General features: G+C 41.7%; 2 protein-coding genes across 4 annotated transcripts; both read left to right on the top strand.

Annotated features, from left to right (window-relative positions):
- Positions 1 to 684: 684 nt before the first annotated feature.
- CUNH2orf80 (chromosome unknown C2orf80 homolog) lies at positions 685 to 16,155 on the top strand. 2 transcript variants are annotated; one of them, XM_070423296.1, is made up of 8 exons: positions 685 to 793; positions 2,535 to 2,616; positions 4,715 to 4,797; positions 6,638 to 6,725; positions 7,124 to 7,195; positions 11,980 to 12,067; positions 12,346 to 12,467; positions 15,704 to 16,155. In XM_070423296.1, exons 1-8 carry the CDS (start codon positions 753 to 755, stop codon positions 15,710 to 15,712), a joined length of 585 nt encoding a protein of 194 aa, XP_070279397.1. In that variant the 5' UTR covers positions 685 to 752; the 3' UTR covers positions 15,713 to 16,155. The 2 variants fall into 2 exon arrangements, with proteins under 2 accessions (XP_070279397.1, XP_070279398.1); XM_070423297.1 differs by lacking the exon at positions 7,124 to 7,195.
- A 1,009-nt stretch (positions 16,156 to 17,164) lies between these two features.
- On the top strand, positions 17,165 to 18,884 carry LOC139015529 (gamma-crystallin C). 2 transcript variants are annotated; one of them, XM_070423294.1, is made up of 3 exons: positions 17,165 to 17,173; positions 17,271 to 17,513; positions 18,612 to 18,884. In XM_070423294.1, exons 1-3 carry the CDS (start codon positions 17,165 to 17,167, stop codon positions 18,882 to 18,884), a joined length of 525 nt encoding a protein of 174 aa, XP_070279395.1. The 2 variants fall into 2 exon arrangements, with proteins under 2 accessions (XP_070279395.1, XP_070279396.1); XM_070423295.1 differs by having other exon boundaries at positions 18,609 to 18,884.
- The last annotated feature ends 3,391 nt before the right edge of the window (positions 18,885 to 22,275 follow it).

The raw sequence follows: 22,275 nt of genomic DNA, 5'->3' as shown, positions 1-22,275 counted from the left end.
TGCTGGCGGGCACTTAGACTGTTTCCAAATCTTAGCTATTGTAAATTTACACTGATAATTTTTGTTTTGTAAACTTTTTTTGTGACTTCAGAACCCTTTTGATCCCATCACCTAAACTCCAATTTCTGGTTCAATGTTGGGGTAGGAACTGAAGACATGGTCTCACATTTGCCATAACCACATGGTCTTTCAAGGACCTTCTGGCCATAAGAAGTTGTGCATGGAAAAAAAAAAAGAAGTTGCACATGGATTCTATAGAAAACACTATCACGAGCCATTGCACGAGGGCGAATTCACTGGGAGTCGCTAGGTCCAATGTACTCAGAGCTCAAACATATTCAGAACACAAACCATCCCCATTCGGGTGGTTCTCCCCAAATAGTCTCATCTGCTATTACACAAGCCTGGCCTGTTTTACTTGCTAGTTTATTGCAAGGGCCGGTAAATGATGAATGCTGAAAACACTGGCAAGGAATGAGAAGTGCCAGATAAACTCAAGGTACAGTGCACTGGCCTCCAGACAGCTTTCTGCCCTGGAACCTGCTAGATGAGAGGCCTGAGCTCTGCACATTCTCGGATCCCTTCCAGAGCCTGGGACTCCATGACTGGTATTTGGAGTGATAGCGTCCCTAACTCCAATTCTCTCTGATTTGCTGCGGTAGCTTCTAGGCTCAGAGAGACTGCATCTTCCTAACAGATATCAGGTGCAGTGTAAGCTGCAGATACCTGCGCAGCTGGGTCAGCCTTTAATCATGGAAAGAAGGCTCCTAAAGAAGGAGGTGAAAAGGCTCCTGTAAGTAAGATTGAGAATAACTTTCATTTACCATACTCAGCATTTGGTGGGTTTCCTGTCATGGATGGTCTGATATTGGCAGGAGGGTAAACATCTCAGGAAGATTTTATTCCTGCACTATCGAAAAAAAAGACGGACAATCTGGCCTGTGTCTCCGGCACCAGAGGCCTCACACGGGGTGCAAAGCCCGATGCTGAATCTCTAGGGAGGATGCTTCTGCCAGCAGCATGCTTATCCGAGGCATCCCTGTTCCAGAAGCCTAGGATCTGGGACCACAGCCCTGTCAGCTGTGCTGGGCAGGGTGTGCCTTTGGGAGGGCTCTGCTGGAAAAGATAGAGGGGAGATTTCTGAAAAATGTACCCAGGAGCCCAGCATTGAAATTGCAGCCTCTGCCTCTCTTATGGTCAGTCCGATCAACTCAGTAATTCATCTCCTGTTTCCTGTCATCGGAACTTTTATGTTTAAACAAACAAAAGAAAATATTAAGTCTCCCCATGGAAAAATGTTTTTTCTCCTGTGCTAGCTTTTCTTTGACTTGATATTTTGTTAAGAGGTTGGTGAAAATAACAGACGATATAAAAAGGACAGGGGGAGGGAGGGCAGCTATGTCCTATTTCATATGTATTATAGGCACAATAATAATGCCCTTTTCATCAAAGACTTCATCACAGTCCCCATCCAATGTGCTCTCTCAGCTGCTAAGATAATGATCTTGGAACAAATCCTTAAGAAAGGCTGGAGTAAACTATGTGTGAATTCACAGATGTTTACAGGTACGTGTTTGAAGGCCAAACTATAATAAAGAACAAACCATAATCAGGAATGCCAATTCCTCCACCTAGAACTGGAATTTCAAAAGGGATGTAAACGTAAAGTTATAGCTAAAGAATACATTTAGGGCACTCTAAATAAAGTACCTTGGAATGACAAAGAAAAAAATTGAGGATTTTTATCAATCTAAGTGTAATAAATCAGAAGAGTTCGAGAAGGGAGAAACAGACTTATCCCTCGCAAGGTTACTTGCCCAAAGTGTGTGCCAAAGACCTTGACAACCAGAAGCGTGGCCTCATGGGAGCCCAGAGATGTGTGGAGGGGGACCCCAGGGCCCCTTGTCCTGCATCCAGTGCTCTTTCTTCCTGACTTTCCAGAAGTCAGTCAGGGCCCTTATTCTGTCCTCTGGAGGGATCTGAGGAGGACACACTAAACTGGACTCACTAATACATTTTTATGTACAACTCCTCCTAAGGGTATTTGCATTCCAATGAGGAAAAGCAAAAGAATACATCTGGCCCGAAATTTATCAACCTCGTTGACATTTTGCCTGAATTTCACATGGTTAGCAAGGGAATCTTTATTTTAAACAGTGGGTCTCAATCCTTTCATTTTTGTGAACCTTTTCTGCATGTGGGGATTTATCATACTCCCTGCTTCCCTTTAAATTCTGTGCCCACGATGTGCACTTAGTTTTTAGATAAATGTGGTTTAATTTCATTATGGTGAGATATTTTAAGCCTACCGCATTGCAGAATTGCCTTTTAAATCAAAATAGTGATTTTGTTAAATCAAAACAGTAGCCAAATAATTCTCCATATAAAAAGAAGGAATTGTGAACCCGGCTCCCAGAGCTGTCAGTGACTGCTCTTGTGTTTGGCGGGAGGGAGGGGCTGGGCAGGAACCCCCATCTGCAGATGGAACTCCCGTGTCATTCCCAGTGGTTCAATCCTGCTCTCTTGCTTTTAAGGGGAGATTATATTGGCATCAGACTTCGGGAAAAGGAATTTGACCCAAAAGGAAGAAGGCAACTCACCTTCCTAGATGATATGGTAAAGAAAGGCATGCGGGTGGAAGTCACATCTGTGTTACGTGTTAGTGAAGGGGACATAAGTATATAAAGTATGTAATAAACAAGGCTGACCCTGGTCATCTAGAACGGCCTCTTTCTCATCTCATCCTGGCATTCTCCACATGGTCTTTTCAACCCATTAAACTGAAAGCAACAGGAATGAGAAAATAAAAGTCATGTGACTTCTGCTATTTGCATTAGAAAAGATTAAAAAGCAAAATGGGTGCAGGGGCAAATATTACATATGATGTTAACATTTTTTTGGACAAAATTAGCTATCATGTAGTTCTCAAGTATAATACTGGGTGTGTGTTTTTGTTGTTGTTGTTTGTTTGTTTGTTTGTTTTGTTGTTTACCATGTGCATTAATAGAGAAAACCAAAGAATTGAATAATCCTAAAATCCTTTCTATTATTATTCGTGTTGAATCTTGGGTTCATGTTATGTAATAAAATTTCACTTCCTGTAAGTTAAGAAACTGTGTAAAGATCTAATTCAAAAGAAACTAATAAACCCTCAGCTTTTTATCCTCCCATTTACTGTCCTTGCACTAGCAGGAAAGAAAGGATCTCTCCCTCCTCCCCTTCTGTCTATCTGACTTCCCTGGGGCTGAGTAAGCGGTCAGGCCTTGGTTTTCTTAAGTGCTTCTCAGTGCACGTATTAGATGGAGAAATTAAGTCAATTAGATAATTGCTTCTCAAACTTTAATGAGGTCTTATTACAAGGCCGTTGTGATTCAGGAAGTAGGGGGTGGGGCTGGGAATTTGCATTTCTAATAAATGATCCAATGTTACCAGTCCACGAATCAGTCTTTGGATTAAGTTTCAACAACTGATCAGGGTCCATTTCTTTTCTATTTCTTTTTTCTTGCTTCTCCTTCTCCTTCTCCTTCTTCTCCTTCTCCTTCTCCTTCTCCTTCTCCTTCTCCTTCCCCTTCCCCTTCCCCTTCCCCTTCCCCTTCCCCTTCCCCTTCCCCTTCCCCTTCTCCTCCTCCTCCTCCTCCTCCTCCTCCTCCTCCTCCTCCTCCTCCTTCTTCTTCTTCTCCTCCTCCTCCTTCTTCTTCTAATTCACTTCTCAGTCTGGTTCAGCCCCTGGAAGAAATAGAAATAATCACATTGTTTTAGAAAATATGGGTGTGAGATAGAAGCTTAAAACCCATCTGAAAATGCGGAAGTCAAACTGACCTTCATTGGAATTGGTCCTCAGCTTTCTGTATGAGTCTCTTAGCAGGTCACTTAATCAGGTCTACCTCAGCCCTTTGCTCATGCTCACCCCTCCACCTGGAGGTCCTGCCCCACCTCCATAAACCCTCCCCCTCCAAGCCCCAGTTCCACCAAAGCCTCCTCTCTGAAGCCTCCCAGGCTTCCCCAGTGGACACATTGGTTCCCCTGTGCTCCGGGAACACATTTCTGTCATTCTACTTACAGAATTAGGAACTGTTCTCTGGGTCCCTCTTCCTCCAACTGCACCTTTCTCTATTTCAAAATTTTAAGGGGTGGGGGCTGGGGGGTGGTGGGATTGAGACAAAAAGGGGAAAAAAGAGAAAGAACTCATGGACAGGGACAAGAGTATGGTGATTGTGAGGGGAGGGGAGTGGGTGGAGGTGGAAGAAGATATGGGGGGGGATAAATGGTGATGAAAATAATAAAATAAAAAGTAAAAAAACCAACAAAACTTAAAACTGAGGCCCACAGAGCATCAATTGTTCACCTAAGGATACACTACCAATTATTGGCCATACCTAGATGTGAGTCCAGATTCCCTGATTCCGAGTGTAATATTCTTCCCAAGAATCTCTCTTTTCGTTTTTGATCCACAGAAGCCAAGAACAAACAAACAAACAACGACAATAAAAACAAACAAGAAAAACAACCCCTGCTCTAGTGGGAGGTGGAGGCAATGCCTGGAGATCTCTATGATTTCTGTCTGAGCATCAGGTTACTGGACAGAGCTAATGATCCTCACCATTGCGGACAAAATAGTAGAACAGGTTTAGCAGAGCCATTGTCACTGGGCCCAGGGAGGGCTTCGGCCAATGTCTAAGCCGGTTCCTTTGTTCTCTCTGCTTCCTGCTTCCAGGCGCACTATGACCTGGCCATCAGTGTTGCTTTGCAGTGGCTGGATCGCTCGGAAGACTTAACTTGGCTGGAGTGGGAAAAAGTGTAAGTTGAAATAATTTTTTTGTGTTTTTTTTTTTTTTTTTAATGCGTGACTATGAGAAACGAAAGAGGAAGTTCTAACTGGCATCTTCCACCGTGAGCACTCTGATGTGAAAACATTGCAGCGGAGTATCCCTCTGCAACCAGAAATCTGAAGAAACCCCACAGCTGTCAACTTGGGGAAGTCACATAGTGTTTACATTTGTTACATCTCTGCTGATCGGTTTCCTTTTTTAAAAAAATATACTTTTATTGATTTCAGAGAGGAAGGGAGAGGGAGAGAGAGATAGAAACAATAGTGATGAAAGAGAATCATTGATCGGCTGCCTCTTGAATGCCCCACATGGGATGGAGCCCATAACCCGGCATGTGCCCTTGACCTTAATCGGGAACTCAGGACCCTTTAGTCCACAGGCTGACGCTCTATCCACTGAGCCAAACCTGCTAGGGCCTAATTGGTTTCTATCACATGAACATCTTTCTTGCATAGAATGTTCTCCCTTAGAAATAAGACGGTGCCTTGTTGTGCACAGGCCATGATTGTTTAGATGGCCAGTTCTGTGGGGAAAGGCTACAATCTTTTCCTAAGGACCATCAAATGCAACTTCTTAAGCATTTGACCAGACATGTACCTGAGATGAGCGGTTTGAATTGTAGAATAATTTCCTTTCCAGGATTATCGGCATTTTCTCCCTGTGTGCCAGGCAGACACACTCAATTGGTAAGAATGTGGAACTAATGAGACCAGAATTGAGCAGCTTATTCCAGAGGCCAGTTATTTTTCTCCGTTCCATGGCCTTAGAACACACACCTGGCCCTGGATGGCTCTATCAGTTAGAGTGCAGTTATAATAAGCAGAAAATCCAGTTTGAACAGACTTAAGCAAGAGAGAGGGAGAGAGAGAGAGAGAGAGAGAGAGAGAGAGAAGGAGGGGGAGGAGATTTACTGCTTCTTTTTTTTATATTTTATTGATATTTTACAGAGAGGAAGGGAGAGAGATAGAGAGTTAGAAACATCGATGAGAGAGAAACATCAATCAGCTGCCTCCTGCACATCTCCCACTGGGGATGTGCCCGCAACCCATGTACATGCCCCTGACCAGAATCGAACCTGGGACCCTTCAGTCCGCAGGCCGACGCTCTATCCACTGAGCCAAACCGGTTTTGGCGCTACTGCTTCTGTATTTGAAAATCCATGAGTAGCTCTGCCTAAGGCAAGACTTAATTCAAACTCAAACCATGTCATCAAGACCTACCTCTTGACTATTTCCTCTGGCTAGACACTGTTCTTAGTTTCACCCTACTTTATTGCAAAATTCAGTCCAGGGAAAAATGGATTCCTAAAAATCACAGAATTGTCTCAATAGCTCTGTTAACCCTGACTTGTCTGGGGGTAGAGTGGGGGATGGAAGACTGTGACTAGTTTAGTCCACAGTGTGTTTTCCAATCTTTGGAATCCTGACAAAATAGAACAGGTTTAGCAGAGCCATTGCTAAACCTGAAGCGCTTAGGTTTACAGTGGAGTAAGGCAGTTCCCCCAAGCAAATTGCCACAAGAAGGGAAAGGATCCTGGTTGGCAAATCCATACTTATCCACCATAGTGACCAGTCAGCCCATGTTTGATAGCTGTGAAAACCTGGATAGATGAGGGCAAATTCATCACCACTGTTGGAAGATTCAAAATTCAAAGATGGTGGGTTCATCATATCAGTTTTGTGAACAAGTGCATAGCACATAGCACATGGCCATTGGAGATTACTTATGGATTATTATCACAACCTTAGCAGGTGTCAAAAACAACAAGAATAAACCCTCGATTCTTATTTATTCATGTTCCCCCTTAGGAAAAGGCCCTTTCGTGGCAGACCCATATACCCAAACCATAGAGAAAGAGAAGCAATGATCTTATCATCTTATGCTGGGATCTTAATGGTAAGGAAAAGAACACTCTTCATATATATGAAGATGCTATATTTTCATGCACATTTTGATATTAATGCATATTTACTCTCTCTTTAACCAATGCTTATAAGTGTTTAAGGTGTACTGATATTAAATGTTTCATTTTTTAAGTTATAATAAAAAGACTTTGACTTCTATATTGTATTGTGGAAACATTTATTCAAGGGGCAAAAGACCCCAGAATGAAATGCATAACTAATTGGATTCAGCATATTCTGGTTTAAAATTTATTCAGAAATTGTTTATTTAATGCCCCTGCTACACAGGCACAGTGCTGGACATCCTGGAGCTATAACAGCTTTGTTTTGTGCCAAAAGAAAAGCCATGATATGATAATACATTTTGCTGTCGTTGTTGTTATTTAACAGAACAGCGTCCCAATCGAAGAAGTCTTTAAAATTTACGGGGCGGATTCTTCTGCCAATTCTGGTGCTACCAAGGTAGGGGTGACCTGAGTCTATCAATTCGAGGGATTTTTAGAGAACATTTATTTGACACGTTTATCATGTTGTACTTTTAGGCATCAAATAACAGTTTTATATCAAAATGTACAAAACCAGATGTAGCCATATCTTACTTGGGTAATAAATGTTTGTAAAATGCTTTCCTTACATGAAGGCTCATAGGTAGACCCTCAACCACGGAGCCACACTGGCTGGGCAACACTGTACCTATTTCAAACCATGAGATGTCACAAAAGGTATGATATGATTTGAGCTACAAATATAAGATTCTGAGGATCACCTACCCCTGTGGGCCCCCCAAGCTCCTCCCTCCTCAGGCCTTTCTCTTGTGGGCAGGTCAGCTGCACTGAGGACCCTCTCCGCGTCTTAAATAAGGAATTAGCACAACCGCTCAATGGACATATAGCACTTCAAATATAGTAAATTGTAGGAGCGATTTTAAAACGGTCCTAGGGGCTTAATAACTTCAAAAAATTTAACTAGGAGATGGGTTGCTATTAAAAAAAGTTATTGCCAAAAGTTCCTCTCTAATTGCTGCATATATCTGAATGACCTTTGATTCCTTCAGATAAAATATCTCCTACACAACAGCTAACATCCTTCCCAAGCAAGAGCTTTTAAAACCCTGTTGAATACTAATCAGATTATGTTGAATTTCCAGCCACCAGAACTGCCCACATGACACAATGTGAGCACTGTGCACCGGCCTGATGGCTTTCTCCAGGACTATTTGCTGCCACCTGGTGACAGAAAGGCATCATGGGCCCAGTATTACTCACCAATTTTACTAGCTTCAGGTTTTTCTCCTGATAGGGAGCCATTTTTCTGCTCAGGACCTTGGACCCATAGAAGAAGTCAACCAAGGGCCAAGTAAGTGAGGGTTACACAAATAGCTTCAGATAAATATAAACTGTCCTACTTAAATTTAACCTGGAGAAAAAAAAAGCACAGGTCTCCCTTCAACAAATAAAGCAAGCAATACAAATATTCAACTCTACTTGATGGAGAAAGGGGAAAAAGAAAAGAGAGGCCTTTACACACATCTGCCTTCTTTTCCTCCCCCTACCCCTTTCTATTGGAAGAAATTTTTGTTTAATGTGCTTTGGACATAATTTGGCACTCAAGAAGTACTTGAATCGAGAAATAACAGTCATAATAATACTGTTACTATGCCACAGTGAAGCTATTAATAAGTAGCATTAAAGTAAAAAAGATATGATTAACTCTAGATTTAGGATTTGAATTTCATTCTATGTTTAAAAGCTACATTAACTGCTTGCATGAGTCATCAGATTATCAGGACTCAGAGAATATCTGAGCTGGAAGTGACCTTTAAAATCATCAGGTTCAATCCGCCCCAGTAAACAGGGCAACTGGAGCTTGAAAAGCATCCGTCTTGTATATTCTAAGTGCGTCAAGAATGATGTATGGCTTGCCCTAGCCAGTTTTGTTCAGTGGATAGAGCATCAGCCTATGGACTGAGGGGTCCCAGGTTCGATTTCAGTCAAGGGCACATGCCCAGGTTGTGGGCTGGATCCCCAGTAGGGGGCGTGCAGGAGGCAGCCAATCAATGATTCTCTCTCATCATTGATGTTTCTATTTCTCCTTCTCCCTTCTTCTCTGAAATCAATAAAAATATATTTTAAAAAAAGAATGATGTATGGCTAGACTTGTCAAGGGGATCACTTCATCACTTCATAAGTTATGTAAGTGTCTAACCACTAAAAACAAACAAACAAACAGGAGCCAATTCTTTCTCTTTCTTTTTTTTTTTTTTGTACCTGACATATATTTACCTGAAGGGCTCTTGCTATTATAGTCACAATTGCCCCATACTTACATAAAGCCTCCTTTCAATTACTTTCAGTGTTATAGGGTCACCTTTCTGAATAGATGTTATGCTTCTGAGGTTAGAGGCCATAGTTTATGTTTAATTCCTTACAATGCTGGATATGAAGTGAACTCTCAATCAATATTTTTTGCCATTTGAATAAAAGACTGAGGTCAAAAATAAAAGTTCCCCTGCTGAGGTGGCTCTAAACCGTTCTGTTGGTAAAGAGAACACGTCCTCATTTATTGTTTAATACTGGTTTCCTGTATGATACAACCAAAAGCCCATAATAATAGTGAAAAACAGGAGTTTACTTCTCAGGTAAAAAAAAGTAAAAGGAGTCTGGAGGTGGGCAGACCAGGGCTGGTACCACAGTTGCACCCAATTGTCAGGAAGCAGGCTTCTTCCAGGTCTCTGCTCAGTCATTCCTGTTGAAAATGACAAAATCCTATCTAATAAAAGGCTAATATGCAAATTGTCCCCTCGACTGGGAGTTCAACCAGGAGTTTGACCGGGGGTGGGGCCGGCTGGCCAACCTCTGCCAGCCCTGCCCCCGATGGACCCCCTCCATTCCAATTGGGGGCCAGGCCAGCGGACTCCACCTGTGCACGAATTTGTGCACCAGGTCTCTAGTAATATATAAATGTAGTCCCTTTCTTTAAAAAAAAAAGACACTCTCCCCCAAAAAATACCCCACCTATATATAAACTAAATAGTTATCTTGGAGTTCAAATTTCTACCTACTTCAATTACGTGGGAACTTGCTCATTAGGAGTGTAGTCATTAAGAGTTTTGGATGATAGAGATAGAGCAGAATATTTTCTACTGACCTGGAAATCTAAAACTAAGTATTTATTTTGTTGTCCTTGTCTTTTTGTTTTTGCCTCAGTTATACATCATGCAAGGATGTCCTGTTGATGAGATGGCATCTTTCTTGAAATGCGTAAAAAGATTTGTATAATCAACTTTTACTCCTTAGATTTACTCCTGTAAACCTGAAACCTGAATCTCTATCAGTGAGAAAGCAGAAAGTTGTTGATCTTGCAGGGGGTGTTAATCTTTTCAGGCCTCCTGGCTCTGATTCATTATTTGTGAGCAATTACTCAACCTTTTTCTGGGAGATGAGTCAGGATTCCCTAAAGGAATTGGTGGCCAAATTGTTGCCATGGGTAATTCTATACAAAAAAGAGAACTGAGTCAGGGAGAGAAATGATGATGCTGATAAATATAAATATTTATTATTATTAATTTTAAAGCTACTATATTGTACTGTGTACCAAACACTACTCTAAATACTTTACATACGCTAACTCTTTCATCCCTACCACAATTCTATAAGGTAGGTACCAGTATCATTATTATCACATGAAGAAACAGGCACAGAAAAGTTAAAAGACGTGCCCAAGGTCACATGTCTTATACATGGTTCAGCCTCCATTCCAAATCAGCCAGTTTGACATCAAAGTCCATGCTGTCAACCACTTATTGCCTTGACTAGAATCATAGTTCAGCTAGTCAATAACATTTGAGTGCCTACTATGTGCTAGGCACTCTCTAAGGCTCTAGAGCAGCCGTGGGCAAACTATGGCCCGCGGGCCGGATCCAGCTCGTTTGAAATGAATAAAACTAAAAAAAAAAAGACCGTACCCTTTTATGTAATGATGTTTACTTTGAATTTATATTAGTTCACACAAACACTCCATCCATGCTTTTGTTCCGGCCCTCTGGTCCAGTTTAAGAACCCATTGTGGCCCTCGAGTCAAAAAGTTTGCCCACCCCTGCTCTAGAGACAAAAGGTTAAATTAGTTAATCAGCCTCTTTCCTTCCACCCTTCAATCCATTCTCCACAAAGCAGCCAGAGTGATATTAAAAAAATAAATTGAATATATATATATATATATATATATATATATATATATATATATATATTTCAGAGAGAGAAAGGGGAGCGAGAGATAGAAACTCAATGATGAGAGTGAATCATTGATTAGCTGCCTCCTGCACGACCCCTACTGGGGATTGAGCCCACAACCTGGGCATGTGCGCTGACAGGGAATCAAACCGTGACCTCTGGTTCATGTGTCAACGCTCAACCACTAAGCCACACAGCTGGGCCAGACTGATGTTTTTAAAAACCTGAGCCAGACCTTGTAACACTACTGCTTAAAAATATTTCAATGGCTTCCATTGCTGTCTCTGTCCCTTCTGTTTGAAGTGGTGGCTGTCCGGTTACTCCCTAGCACATCATCTGTTTAGTATATTTATTAAACTTATCATGATGTATAATTACCCAGGTTGCCTAATAGTTTAGTGTCTTTCCTCACTCAGTTCTTAAAGCAGAGCCTGGACCATGGTAGGTGCTCACTGAAAACTTGTTGAATGAATGAATGAATGAATGAATGGATGGTTCTAGCCTTGCATAAGTTTCCAGCGCCGTGCAGCAGACAGTGGATTACAATCACAACACACTGGGTTTGTTCTATGTGAGTTCAAAAAGAGCTTTGAGTGCACAGATGAGAGTCAGTAATTCTGCCTTGGGGTGGAGGAGGGCGCAGAAGGCCAGTATAGGAGCATGAAGGTGTGGAGACAGTGGGCACGTTTCTCAGAAAAAGTGATATTTGAGCTGCATCTCAAAGGAAGAGGAGGGGCCTTCAGGAAAAGAGCCCCTGGGCAGAGAGGAAGCAAGTAGCCACTCCAGGTAAAGGGAACTCTGAGGAGTATCAGGGTGTGCACAGGTATTCTAGGCAGGAGGGACCCAGCCTGGCAGTAGAAGACAATGTGTGAACGTGCCTGACAATGAAACCTGGGCTGTCAGGTGACCGGTAAGAACGTCTAAGGGCTGTGGGCTGGGCAAGCCAAGTGCCATAGGCAGCAGGTGTGAGCAGCACGGTGTGTGCAGCGTTTCAAAGGAGGACTGTTTGCCTTTCAGGTTCCCCGAGCTCCACCTTCCCGCCTCTCCTTGCACCCTTTTGCCATGTTAACAGCACCCAAAGCAGCAGAATATGCCCGCAAACAGAGTAAGCCTGCTTACTTCCATCCGTTAGAGAAGTTTAACACAGGAGGGGGACTCACAACGCCAGGTCAGAGGTGGCGTGGTAAGAACAGCTCTCTGGTTGAACTCGAAAGAGCCAGGAGTACTTATGGCTTGGTTTCCCTCTGTTGTCGAAACCAGGGAAGTATTTCTTAGACGCCTTGGTAATGGGAGCAAAACACTCATGAAGGGAAAGATCTGGAACTGTGGGTGGACTCATTTTTTAAAAGGTGTTTTTGTTGTTGTTACTACATGTGCCTCTAGGTGTCAAGCTAAGAAGGGGAGCAACGAATAAAAATGCCACCGGCAGCTCTAGGAGGGAAGCAAATGCCACGGAGCAGAAATCATCAAAAAAGTTACCTTTGGACACACAGCCAAAGAGCAAAGTAGGTCTAAAAACACAAACTGGACCCAAATGATACCAGATGTTGGGGAGTACTTTACTTATATCGTAGTTAAAAGTCTAGCCTTTAGAATGAGATGTTCTGGGTTTGAATCTAAAGCTTACTACCTACCATCTGTGTGACTTCAGGTCAGTGACTTTAGCCTCTCGGTTCCTTCGTTTTCTCTTCTGCAAAATGGGAAGAATGATGGTATCACCCTCTTAAGCTTGTGGGATGATTATCTGAGATTACACATGTTAAGAGGTTAGAACAGTGCTTGTACAGAGTAACCCTAAATAAATACTAACCACTATTATCTTTTAGCTTTTGAGAAATGCTATTCACAAGTTAATCAGCTGTTATATTATGGGTTTAAATAAGTGTCGCCCTAACCGGTTTGGCTCAGCGGATAGAGCGTTGGCCTGCGGACTTGAGGGTCCCAGGTTCAATTCCAGTCAGGGGCATGTACCTTGGTTGCGGGCACATCCCCAGTAGGGGGCGTGCAAGAGGCAGCTGATAGATGTTTCTCTCTCATCGATGTTTCTAGCTCTCTGTCCCTCTCCCTTCCTCTCTGTAAAAAATCAATAAAATATATTTTAAATAAATAAATAAGTGTGTATGTGCTTATAGTAAAAATTTCAAACAATACAAAAGTTATAAGTGAAATCCACACCCCTTTCCTACTCCTTAGAAATAATCACGGTTAATATTTCTTGTGATATTCAAATATTACTATACATTGTATGTCCTACTACTGATTTTTTAGAAATAGCCAAGAAATAAATTAAATAGACAAATATCTTTATTAAAGAAATAATTATTTTATAAATGTATGAGAAATATACTTTCACGGTTTATTGCTTAAAGTAGTTTTTCATTTTATATATTTGAGCTTTTTAGTCTTTTTCTTTATAGCTTACTGATATTATATCATGTATTTTAACTGATAAACAATTTTACAACCTCAAGATGAAACAATGTCTTAGTCAGGATTTTCTATATATTTCCAGCCACTGACTTTTTTCATAAAGTAAGGGAAAAGGAGAAATTATTTGTTAAAAATCCGGGTATTCTGGAAAAACAGTTTTAAATATTTCTTTTAGACTGTATTGGTATTAGTACCTCATTTATTAATAGAGATGGGTATGAGCAACATCATATCCTAGGAAAGTGTCAATATTGGGCAGATTTCTAGGACATGAATTTGGAATGGACAGAAAACAGCATACTCTAGTGATTAAGAGTGTGGATTCGGAGTCAGATAACTAGATTTGAATCTGGTTCCTCTATTTAATAACTTGGGTGAATTATTAAGTGAATCTCTTGTGCTTCATCTATAAAACATGGATGATAACAGTATGTACCTCATGGGGTTGTTACAGGGACTGTTAATAGACATGGAAGGGCTTAGGAAGTGCCAGGACTGTCGCAGGCAATAACGCACGTGCCCCCTTATTGCCACTCCGGAGGAACTCACAGCATCATGGGAGGGAAGAAGGATGGCGAGAGGACAGTCTGAGGGATCTGGTTTCCATTTCCACACAGAAGGGGCTTGGATATCGACACTCCACTCCAACAAGTAAAAAGCTGAGCAGACTGGAAAATCAGCAACTCTTCTTGGAAATGAAAGAAAGGGGAAGGCACAGGGTACACTGCTGCCCCCAAGAATAAGGTGGACTGATGGATGGGTAGAGGGATAGAGAATTGCCCTGATGTATGTTAACGCAAACCTGGAAAACTGTTTACAGAATTAGCAGGTTATGGGCATATGTATCTCATGGTACAACTCTTTCAACTTTTCTGTATGAAAAATTTCATAGTGAAATTTATGAAGAAGAAGATAAGAGACAGAGATTGTCAGAGTGGATCAAAAAACAAGGCCCAATTATATGGTGTGTATAAGAAACCTACTTGAAATATAAAGATACACATAGATGAAAAGTAAATGGAAAGATAAAAATATGCCAAGCTAACACTAATTTTAAAAAAAAGCAAAAGTAGCTATATTAATTTCAGACAGAGCTACTTCAAAGCAAGGAATGTTATCAGGGATAAAGAAGGGAAGTGCATGATGATAAAGTTTTATTCTCCAAGAGACATAAGATTCCTTAAGTAGTCACTGAACAACAGAGCATCAAACTCCATGAGGTAAAAACTCATAGAACTGCCGGAGAAGCAGATGGCTTCACTGTCCTAGTTGGAGACTTCAACACCCCCCCTATCAGAAATGGAGAGGGAGCAATTTTAGTTTAAATTCAAACCAATATACAAGAAATTCAAAGTAACATGCTGTAAGAATAATACACAACCGCTAAAGGGCAAAGAAATGATTTGCTTCAGGTGTGGTCCATCAAATGAAGTATTACTTTTACTATTTTATTTTATTTTATTTGGAAACAATTTTGAGCTTAGAGAAAAGTTGCTAGAGTATGACAAAAAACCTGTGTGTACATTCGATTCACATTCACCAATTGTTAATGTTTTGCTCTATTAGCTATATCATTTTTCTCTCTGCCTCTCTATCTTCCTCTGTTCCTATCTCTTTCTCTTTGTGTATAGATATAGATACATATTTTTTCTGATCTATTTGCAGTTACATCACCATCTCATTTTAACCCCATATAATTTAGTGTGTACTTCCTAAGAACAAAGTCATTCTCTTGAATAACCATAGTATAGTTATCAACTTCAGAAAATCTAGCATTAATACTTTGATCCAATCTACTGTCTATATATAATTTTGTCAATTGACCCAATAATGTTTTTTAAAACCTTTTTTTTTCCTTCTGCAGAGGATACAGTGTGGGATTTATTGTATTTAGTTGAAAAATATAACTCAATTTCCCAATGTCTCAGAACAGTTCCATGGAAATTCTTTGGTACCTACATTCATCTTTTTTTTTTTTTTTTTATTGATTTTTTACAGAGAGGAAGGGGGAGAGATAGAAAGCCAGAAACATTGATGAGAGAGAAACATCGATCAGCCGCCTCCTGCACACTCCCTACTGGGGATGTGCCTTCAACCAAGGTACATGCCCTTGGCCGGAATCGAACCTGGGACCTTTCAGTCTGCAGGCTGACGCTCTATCCACTGAGCCAAACCGGTTAGGGCACCTACATTCATCTTAACCCATCATGGTCAATAACTTAGTATCTGATATTTGACCTTAACTCCCTATAGATTGAAAGCTACTGTCTGTGTCCATGCTTGATACCAAAATCCTCTTTTTATTCTGCAGGTCACTTAGAAACTTGGACTTGCACCCTGGACTTCACAATAAAGTCTCTGGGAGAGGAAAAGAAACATCATCTCAAAACTGCAACTCTTGCCAGCATATTTTTCTTTACAGTTAGCTTTGATGCAAACTGCATTGCAGTGTTATTTTTGGATATTGAACATTCTTTTCGTAGAATCATATTATACGGCTACATTTGGGTTTTTAAAATGCATGTATTTTATGCTACTTCATTGTGAGTGGAAGACTGTTAGTTGGAGAATTCCAAGAATATATAGTATTTCTATGTCAGAGCAGGCTGGCTTTTAACACATTTTACAAATGTGTAGCATTGAATAGTGCAGAATGGTGGAGTAAGAGGCAGTTTTCCAAACTTTCAATCCAAAATAAAATTAATCTATCATTTGCCTTCACTATGTTGTCACATGGAAACATTTGCAATCCTTTCAATAAACCATTACAAGAAAATGGGTATAGGCTTTCTTTTAATAAAATATCATGATTAGAAACATTGATAATGAGAGAGAACCATTGATCGGCTGCCTCCTGCATGCCCCACACTGGGGATGGAGCCCACAGCCTGGGCATGTGACCCAACCAGGAATCGAATCAGGATCTCCTGGTTCATAGGCCGATGCTCAACCACTGAGCCACACCAGCCGGCCTCTCTCTTTCTTTATTTTGCTTCTTTCTTTATTTCTTTCTTGTCCTTCATACTATGTACCATGAGGTAAGTACTACAAAATAACTCATTCTCTGAGAGCTTATGTGGCTACTAAGTGGACATTCTCAGTCCACCAAGCTTTGCTCCCTCCCCCAGGCCTGGGAAGCAATCTATAAAGCAATAAACTTCCCAGTCTTGGACCCAATGACCATAAAAGCCTTTCCCCTGATCCTTATCACAAGTTGACTACCAGCCGCCGATTTCTAGTTACATGAAGTACAAAGGGGAAGTTAGTCGCTGTGCCTTATAGCATCTGTCAAAACTGGCAAAGACCAGCATCCAGATTCGTGTCCTGTACTCGACTGGCACGTCGTGGACAAAAAGAGAATTTAAGTTAGAGGGTCTCTGTCAAGGGAAATTAGTGGGTGCTGGGCATTCTGCTTCCCCACGCCCCTCTGGAATTCTGTGGCTCTTCTAGAAAGGTATAGACTTTCCCCAGGAAATACATGGGTCGCAACTGAATTATGTGTGGAGACACAAGCGTTTCAGGTCAAAAGTTCAGACTGATGCGCTGATAAATTTAGAAAAACACTGGGAACCGAATAAAAGCCACTGTAGGGGCTCAATAGGACACGTACAGGACAGCGTTAGAATATGCCAGAGAATGAGGCTCCATGAATTCCCCTCCTTGCCTGGGGCCCCTTTGTGCTGCTCCTGCCAACGCAGCAGCTGCCGGCGATATAGACCCGCTGCCCGCTGCCGCCCATCCACTGAGCTCGCTGCATCCCAGCCAACCAGCCATGGGGAAGGTGAGCGGGACATAATGAGATAAGATGGCGGTAAAACCCCCTATACAAGATCGACTGGGGGCAAATGATTTCCCTCAGGCCTGTTCTTCCTTTGCAGATCATCTTCTACGAGGACCGCGGCTTCCAGGGCCGCCGCTTCGAGTGCAGCGGCGACCACCCCAGCCTGCAGCCCTACCTCAGCCGCTGCAACTCCATCCGCGTGGACAGCGGCTGCTGGATGCTCTACGAGCGCCCGGACTACCAGGGCCCCCAGTACTTCCTGCGGCGTGGCGACTACCCCGACCACCAGCAGTGGCTGGGCCTCAGCGATGTGGTCCGCTCCTGCCGCCTCATCCCCCAGGTGAGTGTGGCCTGAGGGCGATCAGGCTGCCTGGGAGGGCCCTCAAGTATTATTGAGGGGCGTTAGGGTGAAGGAGGTTTCTTTAAAAGCACCCAGGGATTGCCCTGGCCAGGTAGCCCAGTTGGTAAGAGCATCATTCCAATAGCCAAGGTTGCAGGTCTGATCCCTGGTCAGGGCACAAACCAATGTTTCTCTCTTTCTCTCCCCCCTTCCTCTCTCTCTCAAATAAATAAGTAAAAAATTATTAAAAATAAAAATAAAATAAAAGCACCCCAGGATTAAGTGGGCTTTAGATACTTGCCTAAACTCAAATAGATACTCGCACAAAAACAGCACAGAATATGGGGAAGAATTCACTTAGGGAGTCTGTTTTGTTTTTAATTTTTGTTACCAATAGGTCAATCAAAAGTTGTCTGCAACAAATGTAATAACATAGTGGGATATAAAGCAAAGCTTGCAAATGGGAAATTGGTTGGACAGAGAAGGCAGTATTTCTAACAAACTAACTTATACCTATAGTAAGGGAGTTGATTAGGAACGAAATAGTTTCCACTGTAGACTAGTAGAAATGGAAAACTCTATTGTTAGTGTAGGCTATTCAAAGGTAATGTCCAAGTTTTGGGAAAAGTAGTTGTTCTTAATTTGGAAAATCAGTTGAATTAGGATTCAAGTGACTAAACTAATTTTCACTGAAGTATGTGATTTTTAAAATCCTACTTTAGTGGTAAATTTATATGTATATAAATTTGGGCGATAACACTCATATTAAAAGAATACTAGTCAAACACTTTACATTATCCCCCTAATATGGGTTTAACACCTAGGAATCAAGGAATTAGGTAATTAGGAGTTAAGAAAACAAGGTATTTGAGCTCTAGATTGATTCTAACCCAAACATTGGATCTCTTAAAAATGTTGTCTCCTAGATCTGAAATAGAGAACAGGCATGCACATATTTGTTCATGTGAGTAGGACACAAACCCATACACAGCATTCACAGCAATCTTAGAGCCTCAGGTTTGACATGGACAATCCCACGCCCCAACCCACCAAGTTCATCTGTTGTTTGCTTGCTTCTTCTCTCTGTGGGTGGAGCAGACGGGCTCCCACCGGCTGCGGCTGTATGAGAGAGAGGACCACAAAGGCCGCATGATGGAGCTGAGCGAGGACTGCTCCTGCATCCAGGACCGCTTCCACCGGGGTGAGGTCCGCTCCCTCCACGTACTGGAGGGCTGCTGGGTCCTCTACGAGATGCCCAACTACCGGGGGCAGCAGTACCTGCTGAGGCCCCAGGAGTGCAGGCGCTCCCACGACTGGGGGGCCACGGATGCTAAGGCTGGCTCTCTGAGGAGGGTGGTGGATTTATACTGAAATCGGTTCACGCTACCATTTTCTCAATTTGGAACCTAATAAAGTATTTCGTCTGTATTGTTGGCAATTGCTGGCTTCTGTTTTTCTTTCGTTGTGTGCTAGTTAATTCACCGGTCAATGGTCCCTGACAAAGGAAGCATTTCCAGAGGCCTTTAAGGAGTGAATACTCCTTAAGGAAGGGGTTCTAGAAGAGCTTCAAGGTAGAGTTAGTCTTGAACAGGTTCAGAAGTGGGGGTGGAGAGAGGAAGTAGCTTGCCTGAGAATGGAAGGCAGGTCAGCATAGAGAGTTGGGAAAGGTGACTGGGGAGAACAGAGCCTTCAGCCTCTGCTTCAAGGAAAAACAGTCTTTTTGACCCAAGACATGGTTGGAGGCCACAGAGGGTCAGCGATGAGTGGTGAAGAAAAGCCCCCGTGGCAAAAAGCCTGATTATACTACATGAGGATTTTTGCTCAACCTCAACACAGTACTACGTAACTGATGCCAGGGCTGCCATTGGCCACTGCCAAACTTTTGGACTCAGTTGCAGAACCTCCTTCCTCGTCTAAAACAGCTTCTGATTGGGGTGCACCTCTTGGCCAGGACAGCAGCTGGGCCAAATACTGCGTGAAGGGCAGAAACTGCATAGCTGTACATGACACCAGCTAATACAAAGAAATGGATGAGATACACGTTACTATTTCTTTTTATTATCTATCCTCACCCACGGATATTTTTCTGTTGATTTTTAGGGAAGGTGGAAGAGAGAGAGGGAAAGACAGGCAGAGAAACATCAATGTGAGAGAAACATATCAATTGGTTGCCTCCTGCATGAGCCCTGACTAGGACCCCGGCCAGAGAGGAGCCTGCAACCAAGGTACATGCCCTTGACCGGAATTGAACCTGAGACCCTGTGGTCCAAAGGCTGACACTCTATCCACTGAGCAAAACTGGCTAGAGCCACATTACTATTTCAAATAGATGATATAGTGTGCCATAACACATAAAAATTCTTTTGCTATAATAGAACAATCTCAAATCTAAAGGCACATTGAAGAAAGCCGTAATTTTGGGAGCCCTTTGATTGAAGTTAAATCTGCTTGCTCACAAGCAAAGCCCTGCATATTAAAAATATTTTTCAGCCCTAGCCGGTTTTGCTCAGTGGATAGAGCACCGGCCTGTGGACAGAAGGGTCCCGGGTTCGATTCTGGTCAAGGGCAGGTACCTTGGTTGCGGGCACATCCCCAGCAGGGGGTGTGCAGGAGGCAGCTGATCAATGTTTCTCTCCCATCGATGTTTCTAACTCTCTATCTCTCTCCCTTCCTCTCTGTAAAAAATCAATAACATATATTAAAAAAATATTTTTCATTCTTTTCATTAGTAAAGAATTTGTTTTTAAGTTGAAATTTTCCCTCCAAAGCAAAAACCTCCCATAATCTTACTACTTTACAGATTCTATATATAAAGAAGTGGAGGGAGTCCTTCTGATTTCTTCTTCATTACTAACACTTGTTTACACGGTGAACACCCTTTTCAAAGTTTTCCCTCATTTTGTGGCTATCTCATAAAACACATGCTCTCCCCCCCCCCCCCCCCACACACACACAAATGGAATCATGTTGTGTATATTATTCTGCAACTTGCTTTTAACATGTGATATGATATGGACATAAATCTAGGTCAGTCCCTTATTCTGTTAAGCAGAAGCATTGTATTCCATTGTTTGGAGGGTCCCTAAATTATTTCACCATTTATCTGCTGGTGACGGGCTTTTCCAAAGTTGGTTTTACAAACAAGGCTGCAAAGAATATTGTACATATACCTTTATCCACGCATGTCATAATTTTTGGAGGATGGAGACCTAAAAGTGAGACTGCCTGCTCACAGCACAAGATATTTTTATTTAAAAGACTCTGCCCAACCTGGGCAGTGTTGGTCAGTGATTGAGCATGAACTTATTATGAACTAGGAGGTCATGGTTTTATTCCTAGTCCAGGCACATGCCCAGATTGTGGGCTCAATCCCCAGTGTGGGGCATGCAGGAGGCAGTTGATCAATGAGTCTCTTTCATCATTAATGTTTCTATTTCTCTCTCCCTCTCCCTTCCTCTCTGAAATCAATAAAAATATGTTTAATAAATAAATAAATAAATAAATAAATAAAAGACTCTGCCCAATTACTAGCCACCAGAAATTATAACTTCTTTGAGTTAGAGTCTGCACCATTTATTGAGCAGCTGCCATAGGCTTGCCAGATGTGGCACTGGGGATGAAAAAAACAATTTATGTATAAGGCTAGGGTACTAGCAAAATGAATTTTACAATGTCCCCCTCATGCTTTGGAGACATTTTAACAATGACCCAGAGCTACAAAAGCTTCTGTGCCAAGAGGGCTTGAGACTCACATATAAATCTTCTCAGGAAGAGAAATTCTAATAACAATACAAACATTTTGTAAATGACTTACTTTCTCTCATGCAAAATTACAATGGGCTTGCAACCCAGCATGAAATGGCGGTTTTTTTCCTTAGAATTCCAAAAGAGGAATGTGAGAAACCAGCCTCCAACCACATTTTTTACGGTCAGTTTGTGCCTTTACTTCCATAAAGGGTTCTGAGAATAATAACGACGGGTGATAGTTAATGGCAGACAAGGATGAAGAAGCTTGAGTCATACTACTTCAGTTAAAATGGAAATGTCATGTGACAAAGAAGAGTACAACAGTTGTAAAACTGTCTAGTATTTAACGAAGAACACTATATATTTTCCAGTTTTGAGCTACAACTGCCATAAAGTTTTAAATGTACAGCATAACGACTTGGCTTATGTATAAGAAACATTATCTTGAAAGTGAAAAAATTAGCTTGATCCAAGTAGCTTTTACACTAGACAAATTAAACCTATTACTTACAACACCTGTGAAAAAACTGAGATTAAGTTAAATTAAATAACATGGCCAGGGTCCCACAGTTAGAAGAGGCAAGGATGAGACTGTAGTTCAGGTTTGTTCCAGGTTCTTAACTGCTATGCTGGCCCTAATATGGGGAGTTCAATGGAGAAATAATTTCTGAAATAACCCTAGGATAGGATTTTGAAACATTATAACAAACAGATCCCCTATACAAATGTTCGCTATATTTTTCATATTCTTTAAATCAAGTGGTTCTCAGTATTTTAGATTTCCCAGACCAATGGGGACCAACATAGGATCACCAATTTTAATGATCCAAGGTCATTTAAAATTAAAAACAAAACAACACAAACGTGAAACTAAGCACCATCTATTTGTACATCCTTTTATAAAAGAAAAAAAAAAACATTTACAAAAGGAGATTTTTAACCCCAAAACACACAAGTTGCTAATAAAGTATGGTTCAGACCAAGAGAGAATGCTTGAGAACTTTGACGTATAGTT

Source organism: Myotis yumanensis, unplaced genomic scaffold (genome assembly GCF_028538775.1).
Source record: "Myotis yumanensis isolate MYYU_CA2020_CCGP unplaced genomic scaffold, mMyoYum1.0.hap1 SCAF_8, whole genome shotgun sequence".
Taxonomy (NCBI): Eukaryota; Metazoa; Chordata; class Mammalia; order Chiroptera; family Vespertilionidae; genus Myotis; species Myotis yumanensis.
Note: the sequence above shows the minus strand (reverse complement) of the source record. Positions and strands in the feature narration are given on the sequence as shown.

Coding starts and splice junctions, on each gene's coding strand:
- CUNH2orf80 (XM_070423296.1), top strand. CDS start 753: ATGGAAAGAAGGCTCCTAAAGAAGGAGGTGAAAAGGCTCCT. Junction 2,617..4,714: donor TCACCTTCCTAGATGATATG/GTAAAGAAAGGC, acceptor TCCTGCTTCCAG/GCGCACTATGACCTGGCCAT. Junction 4,798..6,637: donor TGGCTGGAGTGGGAAAAAGT/GTAAGTTGAAAT, acceptor GTTCCCCCTTAG/GAAAAGGCCCTTTCGTGGCA.
- LOC139015529 (XM_070423295.1), top strand. Junction 17,514..18,608: donor CCTGCCGCCTCATCCCCCAG/GTGAGTGTGGCC, acceptor CTGTGGGTGGAG/CAGACGGGCTCCCACCGGCT.